Source organism: Camelus dromedarius, chromosome 11 (genome assembly GCF_036321535.1).
Source record: "Camelus dromedarius isolate mCamDro1 chromosome 11, mCamDro1.pat, whole genome shotgun sequence".
NCBI classification, from domain to species: domain Eukaryota; kingdom Metazoa; phylum Chordata; class Mammalia; order Artiodactyla; family Camelidae; genus Camelus; species Camelus dromedarius.
In genome coordinates this window covers 56201107-56223279 of record NC_087446.1, presented here as the reverse complement: position 1 = coordinate 56223279, position 22173 = coordinate 56201107, and the positions used below count along the sequence as shown (strand labels likewise).

Genomic DNA, 22173 nt, shown 5'->3' with positions numbered 1-22173 from the left:
TCCGACCGCCAGGTGGCGCGCGAGGACGCCCCGGAAATGTGTCCCTTGACTGCGCACGAATCCTTCGTCTCCGTTGCTCTTCCAATCACTTCCGTTGAGCGTTGCAACGCCGTTTGTCCCAGGCGGCTACCCGTACGCATCCGAATCTAGCCCGGGAACTAAGAGTCAGAGGAGTGGGATCCGGCGAGTTTGCTGATTCCGGACGTGCTCGGGACCGGGAAGATGTGTTCCCTGGGGTTATTCCCTCCGCCGCCGCCAAGGGGACAAGTCACCCTATACGAGCACAATAACGAGCTGGTGACAGGGAGTAGCTATGAGAGTCCGCCTCCCGACTTCCGGGGCCAGGTAGCTAGAGCGAGGAGGGAGGAGACCTACAGGCATGGAGGGCGGAGTCGGAGAGAATGGAGGAACAAAGGCAGCGTGACAGAGGCGGGGTCGCGGTCCGCAGGCTGCAGGACCGGAAACAGCCTGGCCTGGGCTGGAGAAGAATAGAAGGGCTGGGATGTATTTTAGAACTGGGATCGGAGGATGTAATGAAGGAGGATGAAGGATGCTGAGGATCTGTGGAGCCTAGAGAGAATGGGGAGAGTGAGGGCAAATCTAGGGGATGTGAGGGTGCAGAAGAACTTCTGCAAAGTCGGGGACAGTATTTGGGAAAACTAGGAAGGCGCAACCTGGAGCGTTTTTTCCCGTGGTGTTCCTGGGAAGGAAAAGGAAGAGAAACTGACGTTTATTGAGCGATTGCTCTGTAAGAAGGAGGCTCTGAGTCAGGTGTTCTCCAGTGTTTTAATAATGTGACTTAATAGTCGCAGCAACCTTATTATCCTAGTTTTACGGATAAGGGAGCTAAGACCTGTTTCCCAGTTCCACAAGTGTTTTATTTGTGGAAATAGGAAACAGGTCTGTGGAGCCTCTCACCCTTAGCCCACCCACAGTTGGAGATGTCAGGGAGTTCAGCAGAGATCTGAGGAAGGGACTGACTCACTGTCATGCCTCTCACTTCTGGCTATAGTGGATCAATCTTCCTGTCCTAAACCTCACTAAGGATCCACTGAAGACCCCTGGGAGGCTGGACCATGGCACAAGAACTGCCTTTATCCATCACCGGGAGCAAGTGTGGAAAAGATGCATCAACATTTGGTGAGAAAGGGTCTCCTGGGCCGTAGTCTGCAGATGCTGGAGGAAATGAGGTCACCACACCTCTGCCTTGAGCCTCCAGGCTTTCTCTAGCTCAGAGCTGTCACTCCTTCAATGTATCAAATTATCAGTCCTTTCAAGGGTGGAACTCAAGGCTGTGCAGCAGTAGTTCCATTTCATCTCCAGTGACTTGCCTTCCTTTCTGATTTGATTATATGAATCTGTTCCCTGCCTCCTCTTCATGTCATTAGCATTTTCTGAGCCTTCACCTCAGCAAGGTTAGGTGTTAGGTGGCAGTGCTTAATTTCATACGCAGGTCATTCGTTTTGCATGTGTAGGAGTGGAGCCATACAGCCTGGATTCACTTCCTGGCTATGCCATTCTTTAGCTGTGTGACCTTAGGCAAGTTACTTAATCACTCTGTTCCTCAGTTTCTTCAGCTGTGAAATGGAACCTGTCTTACAAGGTAGTAGTGATGATTAAATGACTAAAACACTTAGAAAACAGTCCCTGGCCCATGTCAATCTCTTCAGGTGTTAGCTATTATTATTATCATTGTCACGTGTAGAGTGAATTCCTACAAATGAAGTAGCTGGGTTCAAAGATCTTTTCATTTGTAATTTCATGAGAAATTGCCAAATAGTCCTCCGTTTAAATTATACACATTTACAGTCCCACCAACAGTTTATGAGAGTGCCTGTTTCTCAACACATGAGTATCAAACTCTGATATTTGGTCTTGCATTATAATTTAATTTGCATGTTTCTTTGAGTGAAGTTAAACATCAGTTCATGGTCTGAAAAGCCACTCAGTCCTGGGTTCTTTCTCACTTCCTGCCTCTCTAGCTGTTGCTTCTCTTCTGGATGTCTCTTAGATGTTCGTGTCCTGGGCTGGACTTGTGACTGATGTGCTACACCTGGGTGTTCACTTGTCTGCCATGCCCCGAGTCGGATATTCCCCCAGCTTCACCCACTCAGCAGGTTCAAAATCAGTCTCTTCATTTCCCTCTCCAAACCAGCTTCTTCCTTGCGTTTTTAATCTCAAGGAGTGGCCTTACTAATCATACAGGAGCAAGTGGTTTGAGTGTAGGCTCTGGGGCAGACAGACAGGTTGAATCCTGACTCTGCTACTTCCTACCTAGGTCACCTTGGTAATTAACCTCTTCACGCTCTTCGCTCATCTAAAAATGCAGGTCATAACAATACCTAGTTAGGAGGGTTGTGATAATGGCAAAATTTGATGATGCCTGTGAAGCAGCCAGCTCGGCCCTGGCTCACTGTGAGCAATACTAGCTGCTGTAATTATCATCTAGGGGGTTCCCTTTGATATTACTCTTTCCCTGACTAATGTCTAATTAGTCCTCAAATCCTGTCCCTTCTACTCCCTCCAGCTGTCAAATCTGTCTTTTCTCCATCCCCAGCGGTTCAGGCCACTTTGGTCTAGATTCCTGAATAGCCTCTTTTTTTTTTTTTTAAACTGAAGTACAATTACAATGTATCAATTTCTGGTGTACAGCACAGTGTCCCAATCATGCATATACATACATATATTTGTTTTCATATTCTCTTTCATTAAAGGTTATTACAAGATATTGAATATAGTTCCTTGTGCTATACAGAAGAAACTTTTTCTTAAAATCTATTTTTGTATATAGTGGGTAACATTTGCAAATCTCAAACTCCCAAATTTATCCCTTCCTGCCCCTTTTCCCCAGTAACCATAAGACTGTTTACTATGTCTGCAAGTCTGTTTCTGATTTGTAGATGAGTTCATAGAGTCTTTTTTTTAGATTCCACATATGAGTGATATCATATAGTATTTTTCTTCCTCTTTCTTGTTTATTTCACTTAGAATGATAATCTCCATGTCCATCCATGTTGCTGCAAATGGCATTATTTTATTATTTTTTATGGCTGAGTAGTATTCCATTGTATAAATATACCACAACTTCTTTATCCAGTCATCTGTTGATGGACATTTAGGTTGCTTCCATGTCTGGGCTATTGTATACAGTATTGCTATGAACATTGGGGTGCATGTATCTTCCGAATAACCTCTTAATCCATCTCTTTCTCTCCATTCTTGTCCCCCTCTAACCTCCAGCTAGACTGATCTTTCTAAAACGCCAGTGTGACCAGTGTATTCCTTTGCTTAACTCCTTCCTTGGCTTTCCATTCATGGTCTTAGGGCAAGTCTTGATTCCTTGATCTGCGTAGAAAGCCCTAAAAGCCCTCTGAACGTTAGTTGCCTCATTGGTAAAATGGGCAGAATGGGCGATGATTAAATGAAAGGACAATATAAAGTGCATGGCACACAGTTGCCACTTATTAAATGTGAGTATTCTCATTTTTTGGAGGGGGGAGGTAATTATTTACCACTAAGCTATACCCTCCCCCTGTTTATTTTATTTTTTTTAAGTGTTCTTATTTTTAATCCATGTTTATTGAATGAATGGATGGATGGATGGGTGAACTTAGAGGGGAGACTGAAGGGAACAGAGTAATCTGACTCGCAGCTTCCTCTCCTCATCAGGCGCGATGTGGGCCTTTTTGGGGTACTAAATGAAATTGCAAACTCAGAGGAGGAGGGTAAGTGTGTTTACCTTCAGCCTTCTCTAGATTTATAGTTGCCATCTCCCGTCCATTGTCTCCCTAATTCATCCCAGTACCTGGTGGCCTTTTCCTTTAGCCCTCTATTTCCTGGCCCAGTTGTCTCCACTGATACCATCTTCTCCTCCCCCTCTTCCTACCCCACATACCTCGGACTGAGTGTCCAGAGCACTTGGTGGGTGGGAGGAACTGGGGTGCGCTTATCCTTGCTCGTCTGTCACCCCAGAGGGTGCCTAGTGAGAACCCTGTGAATGGTTTAATCAGAACTGCTTCCTCAACCCCACAGTGTTTGAGTGGGTGAAGACGGCGTCCAGCTGGGCCCTGGCCCTCTGTCGATGGGCCTCCTCTCTCCATGGGTCCCTGTTCCCCCATCTGTCTGTAAGTTTGGCTTCCTCCCCGGCCCTCCCCCACTCCCGTCCCCTCTCCACTTCCTGTCCCTTAAGGTCAGGGTGGGATGGGCAGACTGCAGAGGGCAGGAATGGTCCAGCTCCGCCCTAGGAGTGTTGAGGGGATAAGCTCCCTTTGTCCCCGTGTATCCTCTGTCTACTTTGTTCTTGTAGCTCAGGAGCGAAGATCTGATCGCTGAATTTGCCCAAGTCACCAACTGGTGAGTGTACAAGCTCTGCGGCTTCTGCGCAAAGGAGGTCCCGAACCTTGAAACTTCTTTTGGGGAGAGGGAAACCAGGGCAGAGACTCTTCCCACCCCTTTCCTGACTGCTTCCCCGATTCTCACTCCTTCTACCTCCCAAAAAAGGAATAAAATAACAAGTGAAAATATTAACATCCTCACGTGAAAGGGAATCAGCTCCGGGGCCCAGGCATGGCAAGGTGCAGGTTAATAACATCCTCACGTGGAAGGGAATCTGAGCCCTGGGGCCCGGGAATGGCGAGGTGCAGGCTCAGCCTCTTTGTGCTCACCCCCGCCCCAGGTCCAGCTGCTGCTTGAGGGTCTTTGCGTGGCACCCCCACACCAACAAGTTCGCGGTGGCCCTGCTAGATGACTCAATCCGTGTGTATAATGCCAACAGGTATGTGGGGGCGTACTGGGCGGGCTGACTCTTCAGTTTCCATAGGTCAGCCCCCACTTCCCTCTCCAGGCTTGAGGCCCAGGGAGCCCTGAGTTCCCAGGCCTGATCTGCAGGGCTCCTTCCAGAATTGGGGTTGGGGGGAGGGGCGCCCACAACTGGATGTGTCCTCTTTCCACATCCAGCCTCTATGCTGTCCTTCTGTCCTGTGATGCCCCGAAACCCAGGGTGATCAGCTCTTTTTGTGTTTCCTTCCTCAACTACCCTCAGCTTCCCTGAGCCTTTGTGTCCCTGCTTTGACTTGGTCCCCTTCCGTCTCACCCCAGCACTATAGTCCCCTCCCTGAAGCACCGGCTGCAGCGAAATGTGGCGGCCCTAGCTTGGAAGCCCCTCAGTGCCTCTGTCTTGGCTGTGGCCTGTCAGAGCTGCATTCTCATTTGGTCCCTGGACCCCACCTCCTTGTCTACCCGGTGAGTCCCAGCAGTCTTTCTCTTACTTTGGCCAGAGGGTTATGTTCATGCTGGGGTGGTGAGGAGGTTTGGAGGGGGAAGTTCTTTGTCCTCACAGCACTTCCAGGGCTCTGGAAGAGAAGGACCTAAGGCCAACGGGGAGGTGCTGAGAAGCTCTAATCTAGAGAAAGGGATAGAGCTGAGGGCTTCTGGGATTGTGGGGAGTGTGTACTTCTGGTTCGTGGAATGGAAAGACGGTCTCTTTTAGAAGACTGTCAGATGAAACTGGAAGAATCCCCATGAGAACTAAATATAAAACCAGAAACTGGTTCTTTAAATTATGAATAAAGAAGAAAATCTTTTGGCCAGCTTTGTTAAGGTAAAAGAGAAAATCAAAGTACACAAAGTATTTTCAGAATGGGAAAGGAGAGATAATCACAAATATGAAAGAAAATAGAAGACTTATTAGAGAATATTATATGCAAGCTTAGACCAATAAATTTGAAAACCTAAAGGAAATAATTGATTTTCTAGCAAAATATATATTACCAAAGTGAACTGTAGAAGAATTAAAATGGATGAACCCTACCATTAAAAAACATGCCAGGCTGAGATGGTTTTCTGAGATTTCTATCTAATTGTCAAAGAAAAGATAATCTCCACATTACTTGAACTAATCCAGATCACAGAATAATTTGGAAACCCTCCTGATTTATTATTTTCTTTTTAATAAGCTTTATTTGGGCATAGTTTTAGATTTTGAGAAAAGTTGCAAAGACAGTACAGAGAGTTTCGGTACATCCTTCACACAGTTTCCCTCATTGTTAACATCTGATATTATCATGTTCCATTTTTCAAACTTCAGAAACTGACATGTGTACATTGTTATTAACCAAACTTCAGACTTTTTTGAGACTTTTTTCTGTTAGTGTCCTCTTTCTGTCCCAGGATCCATCCTGATTTATTTTTATTTTTTTAATCCTGATTTATTTTTATAAAGCTAATGTAACCCTAAACCCTAAACCTGACAATAGGTAGTACAAGAAAATATTTGAGCATAGATTTTAAAATCCTAAATAAAATATTAGCAAATAGAGTCCAAAAGCATATTAAAAAAAAATCTTGACTAAGAATTTTCCAGAAATTAAAGACTAGTCACCATTAGAAAATCTATTTAAATGACTTATTACCAAATTAAAGGAGAAAATGTTTGTATTAATAAATGCATTTCTCAGAAAGCAGACTTTTCAGTTGAAAACATACAGTAAATAGGAATACAAAGAGATGACCTAAACATGAGTATATACTCAACATCAATAGCTACCATATTAAACAGTGAAATAGGAAATACTAACGGTGTTTCCAATATTGTCAAGATAAATACAGAGATGTTGTTATCATCATTATTAATCAATATCAATTTTGAAGGTTCTTGTGAGTACATTGAGACAAGAAAAAGACACGTGGTCTTGAGAAAGAAGAGAAAATTATTTTTATTTGGAGATATGATTTTATACCTAGATAATACAAGAGATTCAACTAAAATAAACCTATTTAATAAGGAATTTATTAGGTCAGGCAGCTGGATCCAAGAACCTGAAAGTGTAATAACTTTCCTTTGTACCAACAATAATCAGTTGAGAAATTGCAGTGGAAAAAAACACTCTACTTACAATAGGTACAACAATTACTTTAAATTACTAGGAATAGATTGTTACATTTAATTTATTAGACACCTGAAGAAAGTGATTGAAGAATATTAAAAAAGAGCTGAATTAGTGGAGGGACATGCTATATTCCTGGTAGGAAAATGTAATCATAAAGATGTCCAGTAAAGTGTATTTTCCATCAGAATTCTGCTAGGTTTTGTTTGTTTTTGTGAACTAGACAAAATGATATTTAGAGTTTTTATGAACGAATAAATGTGGAAGAATTGCCAAGAAAAGCTTGAAAAGGAAGACTATCCAGAAGAGATTGGCCCCACCAGGTATTAAAGTATTTTATGAAGTTACAGTCAGAGAAAGCTGTTAGCATAAGACCAGACAAACAGAGCAATGTAACAGAACAACATTCAGGAAAGATCTAAGAATTTATGGCAATTTTTTTTTAAATTGATGTATAGTCAGTTACAATGTATCAATGTCCGGTGTACAGCATAATGTCCAGTCATACATATATATACTATGGCAGTTTAATACATGATGAATTTGGCTTTGCACTGCAGTAGAGAAATTTAGACTTCTTTCTTTTTTTCTTTTTTAGTGGTTTTGGCATAATTGACTATCCATTTAGGAAATAATAAAATTTGTCCTTCTTCACACTATATATACATAAATTCCAAGCAGACAAAAGAACTAGATGCAAAAATACATAAAAAGACTAGAATATATAGACATTTTTTGCCCATGTAAAAGGATAGTATTATTAAAATTGAAATGTTTGATAATATCTAGTACTAGCAGGATTAGGGAAATGGTAGAGTATATTGTGGTACAAACTTTGCAGAAAATAATTTGCTGGCATATTTATGTTTTGAAAGGTGCAAGCCTTTTTTTTTTTCCTGCAATTCCATTTCAATACTCTTCTACACAAATAATGACATGAGTACATAAAGAAATAGATCTAGAGAATATTTTTTGAAGCACTGTTTGTAATAAAAAATTACAAATAAGTGAAATGTCCGTTTATGGAGGCATGACTGAATAAATTACAGTTCATCTACTGAGTGGAATACAGGAGCCACTGAAAAGAATGAGACAGATCTCTATGAACTGATTTATTATAAAGTTAAGAGAATAAGTTGTAGACCTAAGATAAGTTGTAGGTGACCCCAAACCTCATTAGAGCTAAAGGTGGTTTTAGTTAGGAGGAAGAGGGACAAGGCGGCATTAATTCAGACAGTGGCCTGTGCCTGTCAGGCCAAGTACGTGGCTCTGAAGACTCAGGGCTGACCAGCATAGCCGGGGCCCTCAGCTAGTTCCAGCCTAGTGGGGGAGGTAGCCACAAGGGCCATCTTTGACCAGCAGAAAAGGATGCAGGAGCACAGAGGGAAGCTAGTTCTGACAAGGAAAGGCAGAAAGACAGGTTTGGGAGCACAGGATGAGTTCTGGGAAGTGGCAGGTAAGTCTAGAAAGATGAGACTGGAACCTTGAGGTGATGTCATGGATCATCCCAGGCTCCAGCAGGATGGTCCTGTGGGGAGAAGGCCCTCATCTGGATCAGAGCTTGCATCTCCCCAGCTCAGTGCCTCTAGTTTTATGGGCCAGAAGTTTTTGCCTCTTTCAGGCTTACTCCCTTTTACCCATTTTCCTCCCTGGAACTCCTGGTGGTAACTGCCCTTTCTTCCTTTTTAAAAATTTTTTTTCTTTAACTTTCCATGATCCTTACTCATTTTCCCCAACCTGGATTTGAGCTCAGAGTGGCCACTGGGATCCAGAAGCTTTAGCCGGAGGAGGCAAGGGAATAGAATCACGGGGCTTTCTTCTTGTCCTCTTCTCACTCCACTCCGTTTCCCCTCGGCAGACCCTCTTCTGGCTGTGCCCAAGTGCTCTCTCACCCTGGGCACACACCTGTCACCAGCTTGGCCTGGGCCCCCAGTGGGGGGCGGCTGCTCTCAGCTTCACCTGTGGATGCTGCCATCCTGGTGAGTTAGTCCCCACTCCTCTTACTGTCGGAAAGAGCCTTCTTCACCTAGTGGTGGGAAATACCCTGGGGGAAGGAGAGGAAGAGTCGTCCATTCACTGTTTTGTTTTTTAATGTTGAACATTTTTTTGTGGGGTGTCCATTCAATTTTAAACTTACCCAGGGAAGGCGCTACACCAGCTCAACTCCTCAGATGTAAAATTCCACCTGCTGTCATTGTAAACATAAACCTATTTCCTCCTGTTCTTTAAAATTATTTTTAGACTTTTCTGGAGGGGGCGACTAGGTTTATTTATTTATTTTTAAACGAAGGTCCTGGGGACTGAAGTGCACTAAGAGCGCTAAGATGCACTCTAACGCTGCGCTGTGCCCTGTATCTCCTCCTGTTTTAAGTGCCTTTCCTGCTTCTTCCCCTCTCTGGTTCTTTGTACCTTAAGGAAGGGCAGCCCCTTGTGGAGTGATAGGGATGCTTGAGTCTCCTGTCTCATTCTGCCCCTCTCTCCAGGTATGGGATGTCTCAACAGAGACCTGTGTTCCCCTTCCCTGGTTTCGGGGAGGTGGGGTTACCAACCTGCTCTGGTCCCCAGATGGCAGCAAAGTCCTGGCTACCACTCCCTCAGCTGTGTTTCGGTGAGTTGGGGGAGGGCAGTGGGAGGGCAGGAACGCCCCAGAGAAAGGCACCAGGCTCCTGGAACTTCCAGCAGCACAGCCCTATGTCCCCGTTCCCATTCTCTGACCTGACCTGACCTGGGACTGACAGGGAGGTTACTTCAAGTTGTGGCACCCAGAGGTTCTAAGCTGCGACCTGTCTCTCTCCGGCACAGAGTCTGGGAGGCCCAGATGTGGACTTGCGAGAGGTGGCCTACGCTGTCAGGGCGATGTCAGGTAGGAGGGGACTGTGCGTCCCAGGAGCTGGGGAGGAGGGGGGCCCTGCTCCCCCCCCACCTCCTCTACTTCTCTCCCTCCTGTATACCCCTCCTATATTCCCATAGACCAGCCTTTCTTGCTTTTTGCTCCCTGACCGCAGACTGGCTGCTGGAGCCCAGATGGAAACCGCCTGCTGTTCACAGTGTTGGGGGAACCGCTGATTTACTCCTTATCATTCCCTGAACGTTGTGGTGAGTTGGGGGAGATCCCCAGATGCAGAAGATCTGGGGAGTTGGAGGGAGGCAGGAACCCTCTGGAATATGCTGCTCTGAAGGATAAAGGGGAGTAAAGATGCTTAGGAAACTTAAGACGAGTTGATGCTGGTGGTGGAGAGGAGGCAGGGGACCAGTGAGAGGCCTGCTTCCTGTATGTAAGAGCCTCTGCCCTGATCCACAGGTGAGGGAAAGGGGGGCGTTGGAGGTGCAAAGTCAGCAATGATCGTAGCAGATCTGTCTGAGACGACAGTACAAACACCGGATGGAGAGGAAAGGTGAGTGTGGTGGGTGAGGGAGGGGCAGTGGGACAAAGATGGGAGGGATGACACTGAGCCCTCCCAACCTGCTGTTCTGACCCAGACTTGGGGGAGAGGCTCACTCCATGGTCTGGGACCCGAGCGGAGAACGGCTGGCTGTGCTCATGAAAGGTAAGAGGTGGGGAGGAAGGTCTTTGCTCAGGCCGGCCTTCCATTTACCACGTGTATCCATGCCCCGGCTGCAGTTTCCCTGCCCCTGCCCTGGGATGCAGCCTCCTGAGTTCCTTCCTATCCCGGCATCCTCTTATAGGAAATCCACGGGTCCAGAATGGGAAGCCAGTCATCCTCCTTTTTCGCACTCGAAACAGCCCTGTGTTTGAGCTACTTCCTTGGTGAGTGCTAGGCAGGCCGTTAAGTCTGGGTTCCTCACTGGCCTTCTTTTACCAAACCCACATCCCACGTCCCACTGCACCTGCCTTCTGCCTCCAGCAGCTCACTCACCATTTCTTCCTCCCCTAGCGGCATTATTCAGGGGGAGCCAGGAGCCCAGGCCCAGCTCATCACCTTCCATCCTTCATTCAGCAAAGGAGCTCTGCTCAGTGTGGTGAGTGGGCCAGGCTGCTGGGGTTTCAGGAGCAGGAGGAGTAGGGGGCCGCGGCTGCTGTGTGGCTCTGGAGTGTAGCCTTCTTTGGGCCCAGGCTCTGATACACTCTTCTTTCGCCTCTCTCTGCAGTGCTGGTCCACAGGCCGGATTGCCCACATCCCTTTGTACTTTGTCAATGCCCAGTTTCCACGTTTTAGCCCGGTGCTTAGCCGAACCCAAGAGCCCCCAGCTGGGGGCGGAGGCTCTATTCATGATCTGCCTCTCTTTACTGAGACGTCCCCAATCTCTGCCCCTTGGGACCCTCTCCCAGGGCCACCCCCTGCTCGGCCCCACTCCCCTCATTCCCACTTCCAGTAATAAAAAATGTCCTTTTTTGTTTTCTGCTCAATTACAAGACTGTCTTTTCCAGGGCGCTGCATTGGGGTATAGTGAAGAAAAAAAAGGGCATTGACTTTTGGTTAAGATCTTGGCTCTTTCACTGTTTCATCACTTCTTGTGATGAATTTGTTCAAGTTTTGAATTTGGTCAAGCTATTTAACCTTAGGAACTGGGTGGTTTTCCAATGATTTGTAAAGCAAAGCTCAGAAAATACCTCGCATAGGCTCTGGCACAGGTAGGTGTCGCACTCCTCCCAGGTTTCAGCAAGTTCCTGGAATGGTGTAGGGCAGTGATGGAGTGACACTTGGTCAGTCTGAGATGGAAGAAATTTTATTGGCCTAGGGGATGTGTGGGAGGCACAGGTGCGGGAGGCTGGGCCAAGGTGGCACGGGCCATGCTCAAGGCACCCTCTCGGGTCCGGTGCCCACCAATGAAGCCGCTGGTGTGGACAAAGACACAGCCAGGAATCCCACTGACCTGGTCCAGGGCATCATCCCGAAGACCCCGCCATGGCTCTGGCAGGGGCAGCCTACGAGTGAGCAGAAAGAAGGAGCTGCTAGGAGCAAATGAAGGCCTTGAAGAACTGGGAGAGGGGTAGCAGAGGCAGTGTTAGTGGCCTCCTCTGAGAGGGTCGAAATAAGCCTGAAGGGCTGCAGGGTGGTCCCCTGGGGCCTCACCTGCTCTGGAATGAATGGAGCTCCTTAGGCACACACTGTACCCGCCACTGTCCAGCCTGGTCAGTGTAGATAACAAAGGCGATGGTCACCGGCGGGGACAGCCCCGATTCCAGGTGGTAGAGGTGCTCCTTCCAGGGGCATCCACCTTTTGCCAGTTCTATTATCTCCCCACTTGAGTCTACCTGAAAGGGAAGCAGAGCAAGGCAAGAAGACTTAGGGTAAGAGCAGGAGTCCTGGTGACTGGCAGCCCGCCAGCAGTCACTGACTCCTGAGCCCCAGTGCCTCCTCCCAGGCCTATACCTGGAATCGCTGGGCCAGGGCCTCTTCCACCAAGGCCCGGGCTGGCAGCCAGCTGTGCTGGTAGAATTCTAGTCTCTGCAGAAACTCCTCGCGAACCAGATCCATTGCACGCTTGAATCCGGCCTGGGAATTATGTGGGAATGAGAACCAGGGTGCTGGCTGGAACTCTGGACTTTTCTATGGCCTGATGGGGGCAACCACTCTCATTTCCTCCCCGGAGCTCCCTACACACCTCATGGGCTCTTCCCCGGGGCCCTCCCTACCTCAGTGTCTTGGTTGGGCTGGTTCCAGGTGGGATTAAGCCGAGCAACCCGGGCGCTCAGCGTAGTAGTCACCGCATAACGAGGCTGTCCCTCCTCCCACTGGGAGATGCCATTGTCCACTGCATCCACCTCCTCCACGAAGTTCTCGTATATCTAAGATAGCAGGAGGAGGAATGCTCTGGAGGGCGCCTACCACTTGCACAAAGCTTTGTAGGTTTTAAAGTTTACGCATATACACTGTTATTTAATCTTAACAGCCGTGCGATGATCTCTCAACATGAGCTGAATGAGGAAAGGGGGAACTGGGGAGTTCAGCAGCTTGCTAAAGGTCAGCGAGCAAACAGTGCTGGGGCTAGAATTCAGGTCACCTGATTTCTAATCCAGTACTCACTCTACTGCCACTCAAAGCCTGAGCCAAGGCCGGCATGTGTGGGGAGGGGGCTGCTGACTTCTGAATGGGAAGGTCTTGAGTTCTGTAAGGGGCTCCGTGGGAGTGGATCCCTATGGCTGAGGTGGGGGTAAATCTCCAGGTGGGCTGAGTAGGCTACTGAGTAATCCAATTAAGGAGGCATGAGAGGGTCTGGCTAAGCACACCAGTCAGGTGGAGAAGATGAGTACTGGACTGGACATCAAGGGCTGGGATGTGGGCCCAGGGAAGCCCACGATGTGTAACATGGCATTAGCAGTTGCTGCATCTCCTGAGCCTAAAGAGGTGGTAGGACAATGCCTCAAGAATTTGGGGGATTATCAGTGTTTAATGCAACACTGCCTTTCAAAATAGGCCCATATATCACACCTGTGGTATGTAGAAAAAGTGCTCCTCTCAGGGAGAGCTGAAAAAGAACTCCTCTATGCCTGGCACCTCTTGGTCTGGACCCCAACCCAAAGCTCAGTTAAAACCTGGGTGTAACTTTAATATACAAAATATGTAAACAGCTCATACAACTCAATAGCCAAAAAGCAACCCAACTTAAAAAAAAAGGACATTAAGAGTTGAATACACATTTTTCCAAAGAAGACATACCGATGGCCAACAGGAGCATGAAAGATGTTCAACATCATTAATCATCAGAGAAATGTACATTGAAACCACAATGAGATACCACCTCGCACCTGTCAGAACGGCTACCATCAAAAAGACCACAAACAAATGTTAGGATGTGGAGGAAAGAAAACCCTTGTACACTGCTGGTGGAAATGTAAATTGGCACAGTCACTGTGGAGAGCAGTACGGAGGTTCCTCTAAAAACTAAAACTAAAACTCTCATGTGACCCAACAATCCCACTGCTGGGTATATATCCAAAAAAGAAAGAAAAAACCAAACTGAGAACACTAATTGGAAAAGAGACATGCACCCAAATGTTCACAGCAGCATTATTTACAATAGCCAAGATATGGAAGCAACTTAAAAAGTGTCCAACAGATGACTGGATAAAGAAGATGCGGTATATGTACACACACATATATACATACCATGGAATACTACTCAGCTGTTAAAAAATGTTCCGTTTGCAACAATATGGTTGGAACTGCAGGATATTATGCTTAGTGAAATAAGTCAGAGAAAGACAAGTACTGTATGTTATCACTTATATGTGGAATCAAAAAATTAACGAATTTTTGAGAAACAGACTCACAGAGAACAAACTAGTGGTTACCAGTGGGAAGGGGGAGGGGCAAGACAGGCGTAGGGGATTAAAAGGTAAAAACTATAAGATAAACTACAAAGATATATTGTACACCACAGGGAATAAAGCCAATATTTTATAATAACTATAAATGGAGTATAACCTTTGAAACTGTGAATCACTATGTTGTACACCTGAAACATATAACATTGTACATCAGCTACACCTCAATTAAAAAAATAAAACAATAAAAATTAAAAAACCTTAGGTATAATTTAGTTCAATTGCTTAGAAACCCCTCAGCAGTAGAAGGGAAAACTGACCCAGTCTGAAACCTCAGTATTCCAAAAGCTCCAATTTAACTGTTCATACTTCTCCACATTTTTGGGTCACAAGAATGCTGTGTCATAGGGGATGATAGGCAAGTTGAGACAGAACTGAACTCAACAGCCTACCTGCAAAAAACCAGAGCTGAATGAACCTGAAGTTTGACTTGTGACCTTCAGAGGAGCAGGGTCAAGCAGGGTCAAGAATCATCATCCCACAAAGACATGCACGCCAGGGCCACTAGCCTGTTCCTTCCCCAACAGCCGGCACCTGCTGAGCTGCCTGCAGAAGGCGCTGGCAGAACCTGCCGAGATTTTCATAATCAAAGCCTTCCCAGCCCGGCTTCCCTGGTTTCCCTGGTCGTGTGCCTCCGGCGAATATAGCAGTGCCTACGATATGCTGCCCTCCACCTTCAGGGCAGCCAGAATCTCAGCCATATGCTTCCAAACACAAGCTACCTCCTCTATTACCAAGCTGTTGAATGATCATATGTGTGTGTCAAGTCAAGAAAAAGACTGGGGAACACTGCTTTTTAGTTTCCAAAGCCCTTCCCGATATATTACCTCACCCACTTCTCACAACCACCCCAGGATGGAGGCAGGAAAGAGGTGAACCATCCCTTTGTGAGATGAGCCCAACTGAGGGAGAGGGCGGTGGGCCAGCACGGGTCAGGAACCCTGACCTGAGCCCAGTCCTGAGTGTGGTGTGAGCGCCATGCCAGCCAGCCTGGTGGAGACGCACATGTGGAGCATCTCTGTCCTCGGGTCCCCACCTTGTCATAGAGGGTGCCCACCATGCTGTCCTCTTCGCTAGTGCCCAGCAACTGGGCCAGCAGCTTGTGCCCGAAGTGCAGATAGATGAGTCCCGCACTGCTCAGCTTGGTCTGCCACGGCTTCCCCGGGGACAGGGAGCTCATGGTCTCTGTGAAAGACCTGAGGAGCACAGGGAGGTGGGGCTGAGGCAGAGTCGCCCCAATTAACCTGCAGTGTGTGCGCACGTGCAGGCACAGTGGGGTGGGGAGAAGGGGGAATACCTTGGGAGCTGGGAGAAAGCTCTGCTGGCAAGGTTTTGGCTTGTCCTCAGGGGCCTACAGGGACCCCAGTTTGAAGACTCCAGTCATGCATTCGTTCGGCAATGGTAAACTCAATGCTTACCACACGCCAGGCTTTGTGTTGCGCTGTTACAGATGGAAAAACTAAGACCCTGTCCCTGCCTTCAAGTTTATCCACCTAAAGACACCCACACAAACAACCAAGCAAATGCTCTAGTTATAAACAAAGAAAAGGGGAGGGGAAGGAAAGGATTCAGGTCACTCCTGAAAGGCGAATTAGTGGGTGTTCATCAAACAGACAAAGGGTAAAGGAGAAAAAGCAATCCACGTAAAGGGAACATGTCCAAGGGCTAAGAGACAGGTCTCTTCCTGGAACTGCAAGAAAGGCAGTTTAGGTTGAGGAATGAGTGGCAAAAGATAAAGCTGGACCACAGCAGGCCTTGTTGGAGTTTGGACTTTATCTGTAGATCATGGGGTGCCACCGAGAGAGTGTAAGCAGGCCAGTGCATGTCAGGAAGAGCACCGTGCCAGCCAGCGCAGATAAGAGATGCACGCTTACCTGCAGGGGTCGGGTGAGGGAGGAAGGCAGGGCTTTGAATAGCAGTGGGACAGAGGGCAGGGAAAGGAATGACAGTTGTTAGGGCAGTAGAAACTACAGCTGTAATTTCTAAATATCAGTCCATCAGAATCACCAAGGGAGCTCATTTATTGTTCTAATGATTTTTATTATTAAATATGGAATAAATACAAAAATATAAAATATTCATAAGGTATAAAGACTAGTAACAATTACCCTCCAGAAAAGATTCAGAAAGAAGCAAAACTAAATAGTTGACGCAAACAGATACACATAACGTGCTCAACTGCACCCAAGAACAAGGGCATGATGAACACAAAATTCAGGCTGCTGCTTACTCCTGGGGGAGGTAGCGGGATGGGACAGGGAAGAGGCCCAAAGGTAAAGACACAAAGGTAATGGTAATGATCTAGTTCCTAAGTTGGGAGATTGGTTCATGGGTGTTCATTTTATGTTCTATATTCCAGAAATGTTAAATGTATTTTTTTACATGTCAAATCCTGCATAGTTTTTTAAAGTATATAAAGTCATTATAAAAAAGGAAGTAGTCAATAATGCCAAGTGCCACAAAGAGGTCAGTAAGGTGAGACCCTCAGCCAGCAACCTGAATTTGGTGTTGAGGTCACTGGTGCCCTTTCCACAAGCATTTCCAGTGGAGAGATTGGGACAGAACCGGCTAAATGAACGAACGAATGAATGGAATGAATTGGAAGGGATGTGGGGCCAGGAAAGAGTGCCTGAGAAGTGAGGGTGAGAGATCAGGCTGTAAATACTGGGAGCATTCCCTCCCGGTATCATTATGAAAGTAATATGTATGTTTCAACAAAAAAGAGAGGGAGGGAAGGACAGAGGTGGTGAGAAATACTTAAAAGACTTAGAACAAAATAAAATTTCATGACCCCTTAGATATAACAACTTCAAAAAGTGTGGTGTACCTGTGGGAGGGTTTTGTTTTTATTCATGCCTTTGTTTTCAAGATGGGAGATGCCCAAGCAGAGTTTCTTGCTGTAGGAAGGAAGTAGATGTACTGGCGGGGAGAACTGTGAGGTGAAGTCCCAGGGTAGAAAGTAATAAACTGGAAAAGGGGCAAAGAGAAGAAAACAATGTTTCCTGAATTTGAAGGATAAAGCTGACATGTTCAGGAGTGGGAAAGTGAGGACGTGTGTGCACAGGAAAAGCTAAATTTCCTTTTAAAGGAAAGAGGCAGGGTCATTCACTGAGGAAGTTTGATGAGGCAGACTTGAGGAGAGGGGAAAAGGATTAGAATAGTACTGGGGATAACGGGCTACCCTGGGACAAGAACGATTTCCCATTGAAAGAGCGTAAATGATGTGGAAGACAACATATTTCTGAACTGTCGCCACCCACCACAATCATAGAGGTCCAGCAATCTGAGGTGGGCAATAAGGGCACATGAATGCATTAAACTCAGCTGGGGTATTCAGTGGAGTGATGACGGAGTTGGGGGAAGAAAAGCCTAACTGAGCCGAAGAAAGAGATGAGTCGGGAGGGGCCAGGGGACTGACGAGGGCCAAGGGAGACTTGGGCAGATGCGAGGGCTCCGGGAGTCCCCAGGCCAGGTAGATGGGTGCAGAGCAAGCAGGCAGAGAGCTGAAATGATGGAAGACAGTAGTCCGTGGGACACAAGAGTTTGCCTTCCAGCATGAGGCGGTTCCCTTCGCTGACACGGACCACGACGGTGGACTGGAGCACCGAGGAAAGCTGAAATCAAGGAAGCTAAAGAAACATGGTATGTGGGAACTCACCTCTGGTGATGGTCATAGCGGTGTCTCTGAGGGTCGTACTCGCCACCCACATCTACCACGATGTCACAAGAAGCTAGTTTCTCGGGGTCCCGGGTCCGCACAATCTCTGCATCCTGCAGGGGAAAGACGAGGTGAGGGGGCTGCCGGGGTCGCGCGGGTCGAGGATTAATGTTGGGCTTCCGGGGAGCCGCGGAGGTGAGGACGGGTCCCCTGGCCGTCTGAGCTACCACAGGAACCCATGAGGGGCACGCGGTCCGTCCCAGAGACTCGCCGGCAGCCCATGGGTCAGTCTGCGCGGACCGTACCCGGTATTCAGGCAGGAGGCGCAGCAACGCGCACGCCAGCGCTTCATCGCAGTGGAAGGTGCCGTTGTGCGTCCCGATTCGGGCTGGGGCCATGAGGTGGCTCCGGGATCGCTTGGAGGGTGGGACTGACTCCAGGCTGAGCGTGGGGCGCGGGGCCCAGAGGGGTGGCGGCGGCGGCAGCAGCAGAGGAAGACCGCGCAGAAAACGGTAGCCCATGCAGGTGCCCCGGAGGAAAGATAGAACGCCGACCCGGAAGAAGAAGCGTCCGCAAGGCCCACTTCCGCTTGCCAGCCGTTCCCATGGCAACTGGCCGCTCAGGAAGCAGCAGCAGCCACGCGCAGAATTTCGACTCCATCTCCTCGAAAGGCCACGGGCGGAGCCTCCAAGAAGAGCACTGCATCACCCTGCTTATCAGGCTCCGGGGAAGGGCGCACCCTCTCGACCGCCGCCCTCCCATTTCATTACCAGTCCTTTACTTAATGCAAGAAAAGACCAACGAGTGTTGCCCGGTGCAGAGTTGCCCAGCTGGCACATTTATTAGCATTAAACATAAGACCCTTCTCTACCCCCGTTTCAGGAACCAAGCCCACAAAGTCCCAGACCCCTGAAGCGGGCCACATTTCTGAAACAAGGCTCTCAGGCTTTGGCAGTAGCCTGAGCTGCTCCCAGGGCTGTGAGCTGCTGAATCTTCTGGCTCATCATCTCCATGACAGCTGTGGGGAAAAACGTCAGACCCTGGTCAGGAGCTAAAGAGGAGATGCCAGAGCTAAGGAAAAGTTACAGGGAAGTTTAAGTACAGGTAACCAACCAACTACAGTTAACACTTTTAACATAGTGATCCACTGTGGAGGGCACACCACAAATTTAGAGTCTACAACGTGTCAGTAAATATGGTAACAAATACAAAATTGAACAAAATACTGTATTAAATGAGTCAGATATAACCATAAAATTATAACGTGAAAAGATTTTTGACTTTAGAACAGTAGTTCTCAATTCTGACTGTATAACAGAATCACCTAGGAAACTTTTTAAAAAACATTCTTGGAATTCCTCCGCCCCCACGCCCTTGATTTACAACTGACCCTTGAACAAGACGGGGTTGAACTGTGCAAGACCACTTATACATGGATTTTTTTGAACAGTAAATACTACAGTACTACATGATCAATGGTTGGTTGAATCCATAAACGTGGAACTGAGGATACAGAGGGCTAACTATAAGTTATGTATAGATTTTCTTCCACTTCACGTAGGGTCAGCACCCCTAACCCATACGCTGCTCAAGGGTCAAATGTAGTCGGTTTGGAGTGGGCCCAGGTTTTCTTTTTAAACTCCCCAGGTGATTCTAACGTGCAGCCAGGGCTGTAATTGCTAGTAGTTAGCTAGTTAGTTAGGACTGTATTTCTTTCCTGTGTGTTCATTTACATGCATCTTCTCCCTCATTCCATCCACATTAAATAGGAACTCAGACAAGAGAACACAGACATGATTTTCTTCCTCTAAATTTTGCAAGAACCCTACCCAGGAACCTACAAATAGTGGGTATGTAATGCACAGCATCTAAAGAGTAATACATGAAGACAGCAGAGAGAAAAACATGGTTTTAATCCAGCAAAGGCGACACCCCCATGGCTCACACTACAATCCATGTTCTTTATTATGGAGGCAGAAAGGGTGAAGAGGTGCCCAAAGCCAAGCCTACCCTGTTTCATGGCATGCTTCTCTTGCAGAGCTGGCTGGATTTTCTCCATTTGCTTGGTAAGGAAGTCTATCTTCCTCTTGAAGAAGTCCTTGGCATCTTCAGCTGTCTGCAAGGTCAGCAGTGAATGAGGGGCTAAGAGAAGCCTGCATTTTGCACTCCAGATCTCCCCCTAAACTCCCTTTACCTCCTCAAAGTGGCATCAATGTGCTTTCTTCCACTCACCTTCTCTACATAGTAGCCAGTTCCCACATCGATGAGCACATGTTCCACATCATGTAGCTTCCCAGGGACATACATCTGAGAAGCAAGTATTAAGGGAAAACTAGCCCAGCAAAAGTCATGAATCCCTGAAGCTAGAAGCTTGACTTCCCAAGACCCTCCTTTCCTAAAAAGGCACAGGGACTGAATAATCTGAAAGTCTACAAAATCCAAATGGGGAGAGACGGGAAAGTCGGTTCCTTATGGAGAAAATCACATATGCTGGCATTCTCTCTTGCCCTGATCCATCTGCCTCCCTCCAAGCAGTTCTTACAATCCCCATTAGCCCTTCCAGAAAAACTAGATAGAATGGTTTTTTCCTGCTGCTGTTGAGTAGTAAAAGCGAAAAACTGGCCTCACCTCCCCTTTAACACCCCCAACCATCAACCAGCTAATTCTGATGGATTTAATGTTCATTATTTAAGCAATCCCTACTATGCTGTTATTCCTGTGTTCCCTTTTCAGCCTGTCAGTTCTCAGGTAGTTTACAGATGCCCTACTGTCATAAGTTGCTCATTCAAATAAAACATTCAACAGGTGGACACACTCCAGGTTTCTTAGTAACAACAGTTTAGGAATAAGAGCCACAATTAAACTGAAATTGAGGATTAATAAACGGAGCCAATCCCTTTGTTTCTATATCCTCTATTCTTCTGTTGTTTGTTTTCTAAGTCATTAGTAAAAGTGTAAACCACCAGTTTTATCTCCCTATTAGGTTATATCCTCACACAGCAAAGAGAAATAATCAGACCTCAATTCTACATACACCTTGGTGCTCACAAGGCATTAGCTGGATGCTGACCCCAGGTTAGACAAAAGAACAACCAAGTGTGTATAATAAAGGTATTCTCTGAATCATCGGGGTACTCTGGAGTAATCAAAACCTTCCGCTCCATTTTGCAGGGTAGGAATGAGAGAAAAGGAGAGAGCAAGGTAGCGGTTCCTGTGGAAAGGATACAGAACTCGTCAGTGGGACGAGTAATTCTTTTCCTGTGAAAGCAATTAAAACAAACATGTGGGGAAGGTTGGCAGCTCCAACTTTTAGACGTTAAAGTGAGTTTCAATACAGCACAGCGCCCAGAGACTGTACGAAAAGGACCGAAACAGGGACAACAGGAGCTGTAATGTCCTGTACATTTCAATTCTAGATATGCAACATGCAAAGGGTTCCTGCAGTGGTATGCAATACGTAACAGACCGTTCTCTAGTCTAAGGTAAGGAAAACTGGACTAGGAGGCAGGACGAGAGGAGAAGCCGGGTCACCACATGCCCCAGGTTGCTTTCACGCGCCTACCCCATACCCTCGTTGCTCTTGTTCAGCACGTTCAGACAGTCCTTGGCTTCCACGTACTTGGTCTGTACCACCTTGAGCTGGGCAATGGACGTGGACAAGAACTCCACTTCCTACAGAGGAGGGGAATGAGGGTCAGTGTGGGGAATGGCGGGAGAGGGGGGCACGGCCGGAGAAGGGGCGGGTCCTTCACCTGGAAAGGGAGGCCTCTCCAAGTGGGGCGGAATGGGGAGCGAAAGAGTACTCGTGGGAAGGTAGTGAGGCAGAAAAGGGGTGTCTGTGGAGCCCATCCCCACCTGGTCCAGCTGATTCTTGAGCATTTCTAGCTGCGGCAGATTCAGCTCGCTGATGTTAACCGACTGCGCCATGTTGGGTAGGAGGACTAAGGAAACGGAAGCCAGCCGGGAGAGTAACGCTCTAGCCGTCCCCTGCGCATCTCGGTGGCTGCGCGGGGAGGCCTCGCAGCGCCAGACATCTCTATGGTCCTGCGTTCCGGAGCAGGAGATCGAGCTGAATCTCCTCTTGTGACTCGCCTTGGAATAGAAAGGATATTGGCGTTTTCTTTTTAACAAAACATCCCAAGCCTAGCGTAGTCCTGTGCTCAAGGAACTTAAGAATCTTAAAAGTATTCAGGCCATAACCACAGTGTTTGTAAAGCAATGTATGTTACTCCACGTGAGTGGTATAAACCTAGTGATAAAAGACACAGAAGGGGCTTGTGAAGTTTTCCGGGTCGGGTCCGTGGAGAAGCCTTGTGAAAGGGGTGCTTCAGGCAGATGAA

The 22173-nt window shown here is 47.3% G+C and overlaps 3 protein-coding genes across 3 annotated transcripts; 1 reads left to right on the top strand and 2 right to left on the bottom strand.

Moving 5' to 3' along the window:
- Positions 1–34: 34 nt before the first annotated feature.
- Positions 35–11253, top strand: AAAS (aladin WD repeat nucleoporin). The gene is made up of 16 exons (XM_010986620.3): positions 35–345; positions 1013–1140; positions 3670–3725; positions 4033–4124; positions 4307–4353; positions 4676–4774; positions 5098–5241; positions 8743–8863; positions 9368–9492; positions 9687–9747; positions 9890–9980; positions 10186–10279; positions 10365–10432; positions 10572–10653; positions 10781–10865; positions 10995–11253. Exons 1-16 carry the CDS (start codon positions 223–225, stop codon positions 11220–11222), a joined length of 1644 nt encoding a protein of 547 aa, XP_010984922.1. The 5' UTR covers positions 35–222; the 3' UTR covers positions 11223–11253.
- Positions 11254–11557: 304 nt separating this feature from the next.
- Positions 11558–18397, bottom strand: MYG1 (MYG1 exonuclease). Its single transcript, XM_010986621.3, has 7 exons — positions 18139–18397; positions 17834–17946; positions 15212–15371; positions 12484–12636; positions 12221–12343; positions 11921–12102; positions 11558–11772 (listed from the first exon to the last, which is right to left on the bottom strand). The coding sequence occupies exons 1-7, from the start codon at positions 18352–18354 to the stop codon at positions 11574–11576; spliced, it is 1146 nt and encodes a 381-aa protein (XP_010984923.1). The 5' UTR covers positions 18355–18397; the 3' UTR covers positions 11558–11573.
- Positions 18398–18640: 243 nt separating this feature from the next.
- Positions 18641–21797, bottom strand: PFDN5 (prefoldin subunit 5). Its single transcript, XM_010986622.2, has 6 exons — positions 21689–21797; positions 21403–21505; positions 21060–21091; positions 20066–20140; positions 19844–19949; positions 18641–18851 (listed from the first exon to the last, which is right to left on the bottom strand). Exons 1-6 carry the CDS (start codon positions 21758–21760, stop codon positions 18775–18777), a joined length of 465 nt encoding a protein of 154 aa, XP_010984924.1. The 5' UTR covers positions 21761–21797; the 3' UTR covers positions 18641–18774.
- Positions 21798–22173: the final 376 nt, after the last annotated feature.

Coding starts and splice junctions, on each gene's coding strand:
- AAAS (XM_010986620.3), top strand. CDS start 223: ATGTGTTCCCTGGGGTTATTCCCTCCGCCGCCGCCAAGGGGACAAGTC. Junction 5,242..8,742: donor CCCACCTCCTTGTCTACCCG/GTGAGTCCCAGC, acceptor TCCCCTCGGCAG/ACCCTCTTCTGGCTGTGCCC. Junction 9,748..9,889: donor CGCTGTCAGGGCGATGTCAG/GTAGGAGGGGAC, acceptor CCCTGACCGCAG/ACTGGCTGCTGGAGCCCAGA.
- MYG1 (XM_010986621.3), bottom strand. CDS start 18,354: ATGGGCTACCGTTTTCTGCGCGGTCTTCCTCTGCTGCTGCCGCCGCCG. Junction 12,637..15,211: donor TGGGCACCCTCTATGACAAG/GTGGGGACCCGA, acceptor CTGCTATCTTAG/ATATACGAGAACTTCGTGGA. Junction 11,773..11,920: donor CTCCATTCATTCCAGAGCAG/GTGAGGCCCCAG, acceptor GCTCACTCGTAG/GCTGCCCCTGCCAGAGCCAT.
- PFDN5 (XM_010986622.2), bottom strand. CDS start 21,760: ATGGCGCAGTCGGTTAACATCAGCGAGCTGAATCTGCCGCAGCTAGAA. Junction 21,092..21,402: donor GCTGAACAAGAGCAACGAGG/GTATGGGGTAGG, acceptor TTGCTTTCACAG/GAAAAGAATTACTCGTCCCA. Junction 19,950..20,065: donor CTGGCTACTATGTAGAGAAG/GTGAGTGGAAGA, acceptor CTGACCTTGCAG/ACAGCTGAAGATGCCAAGGA.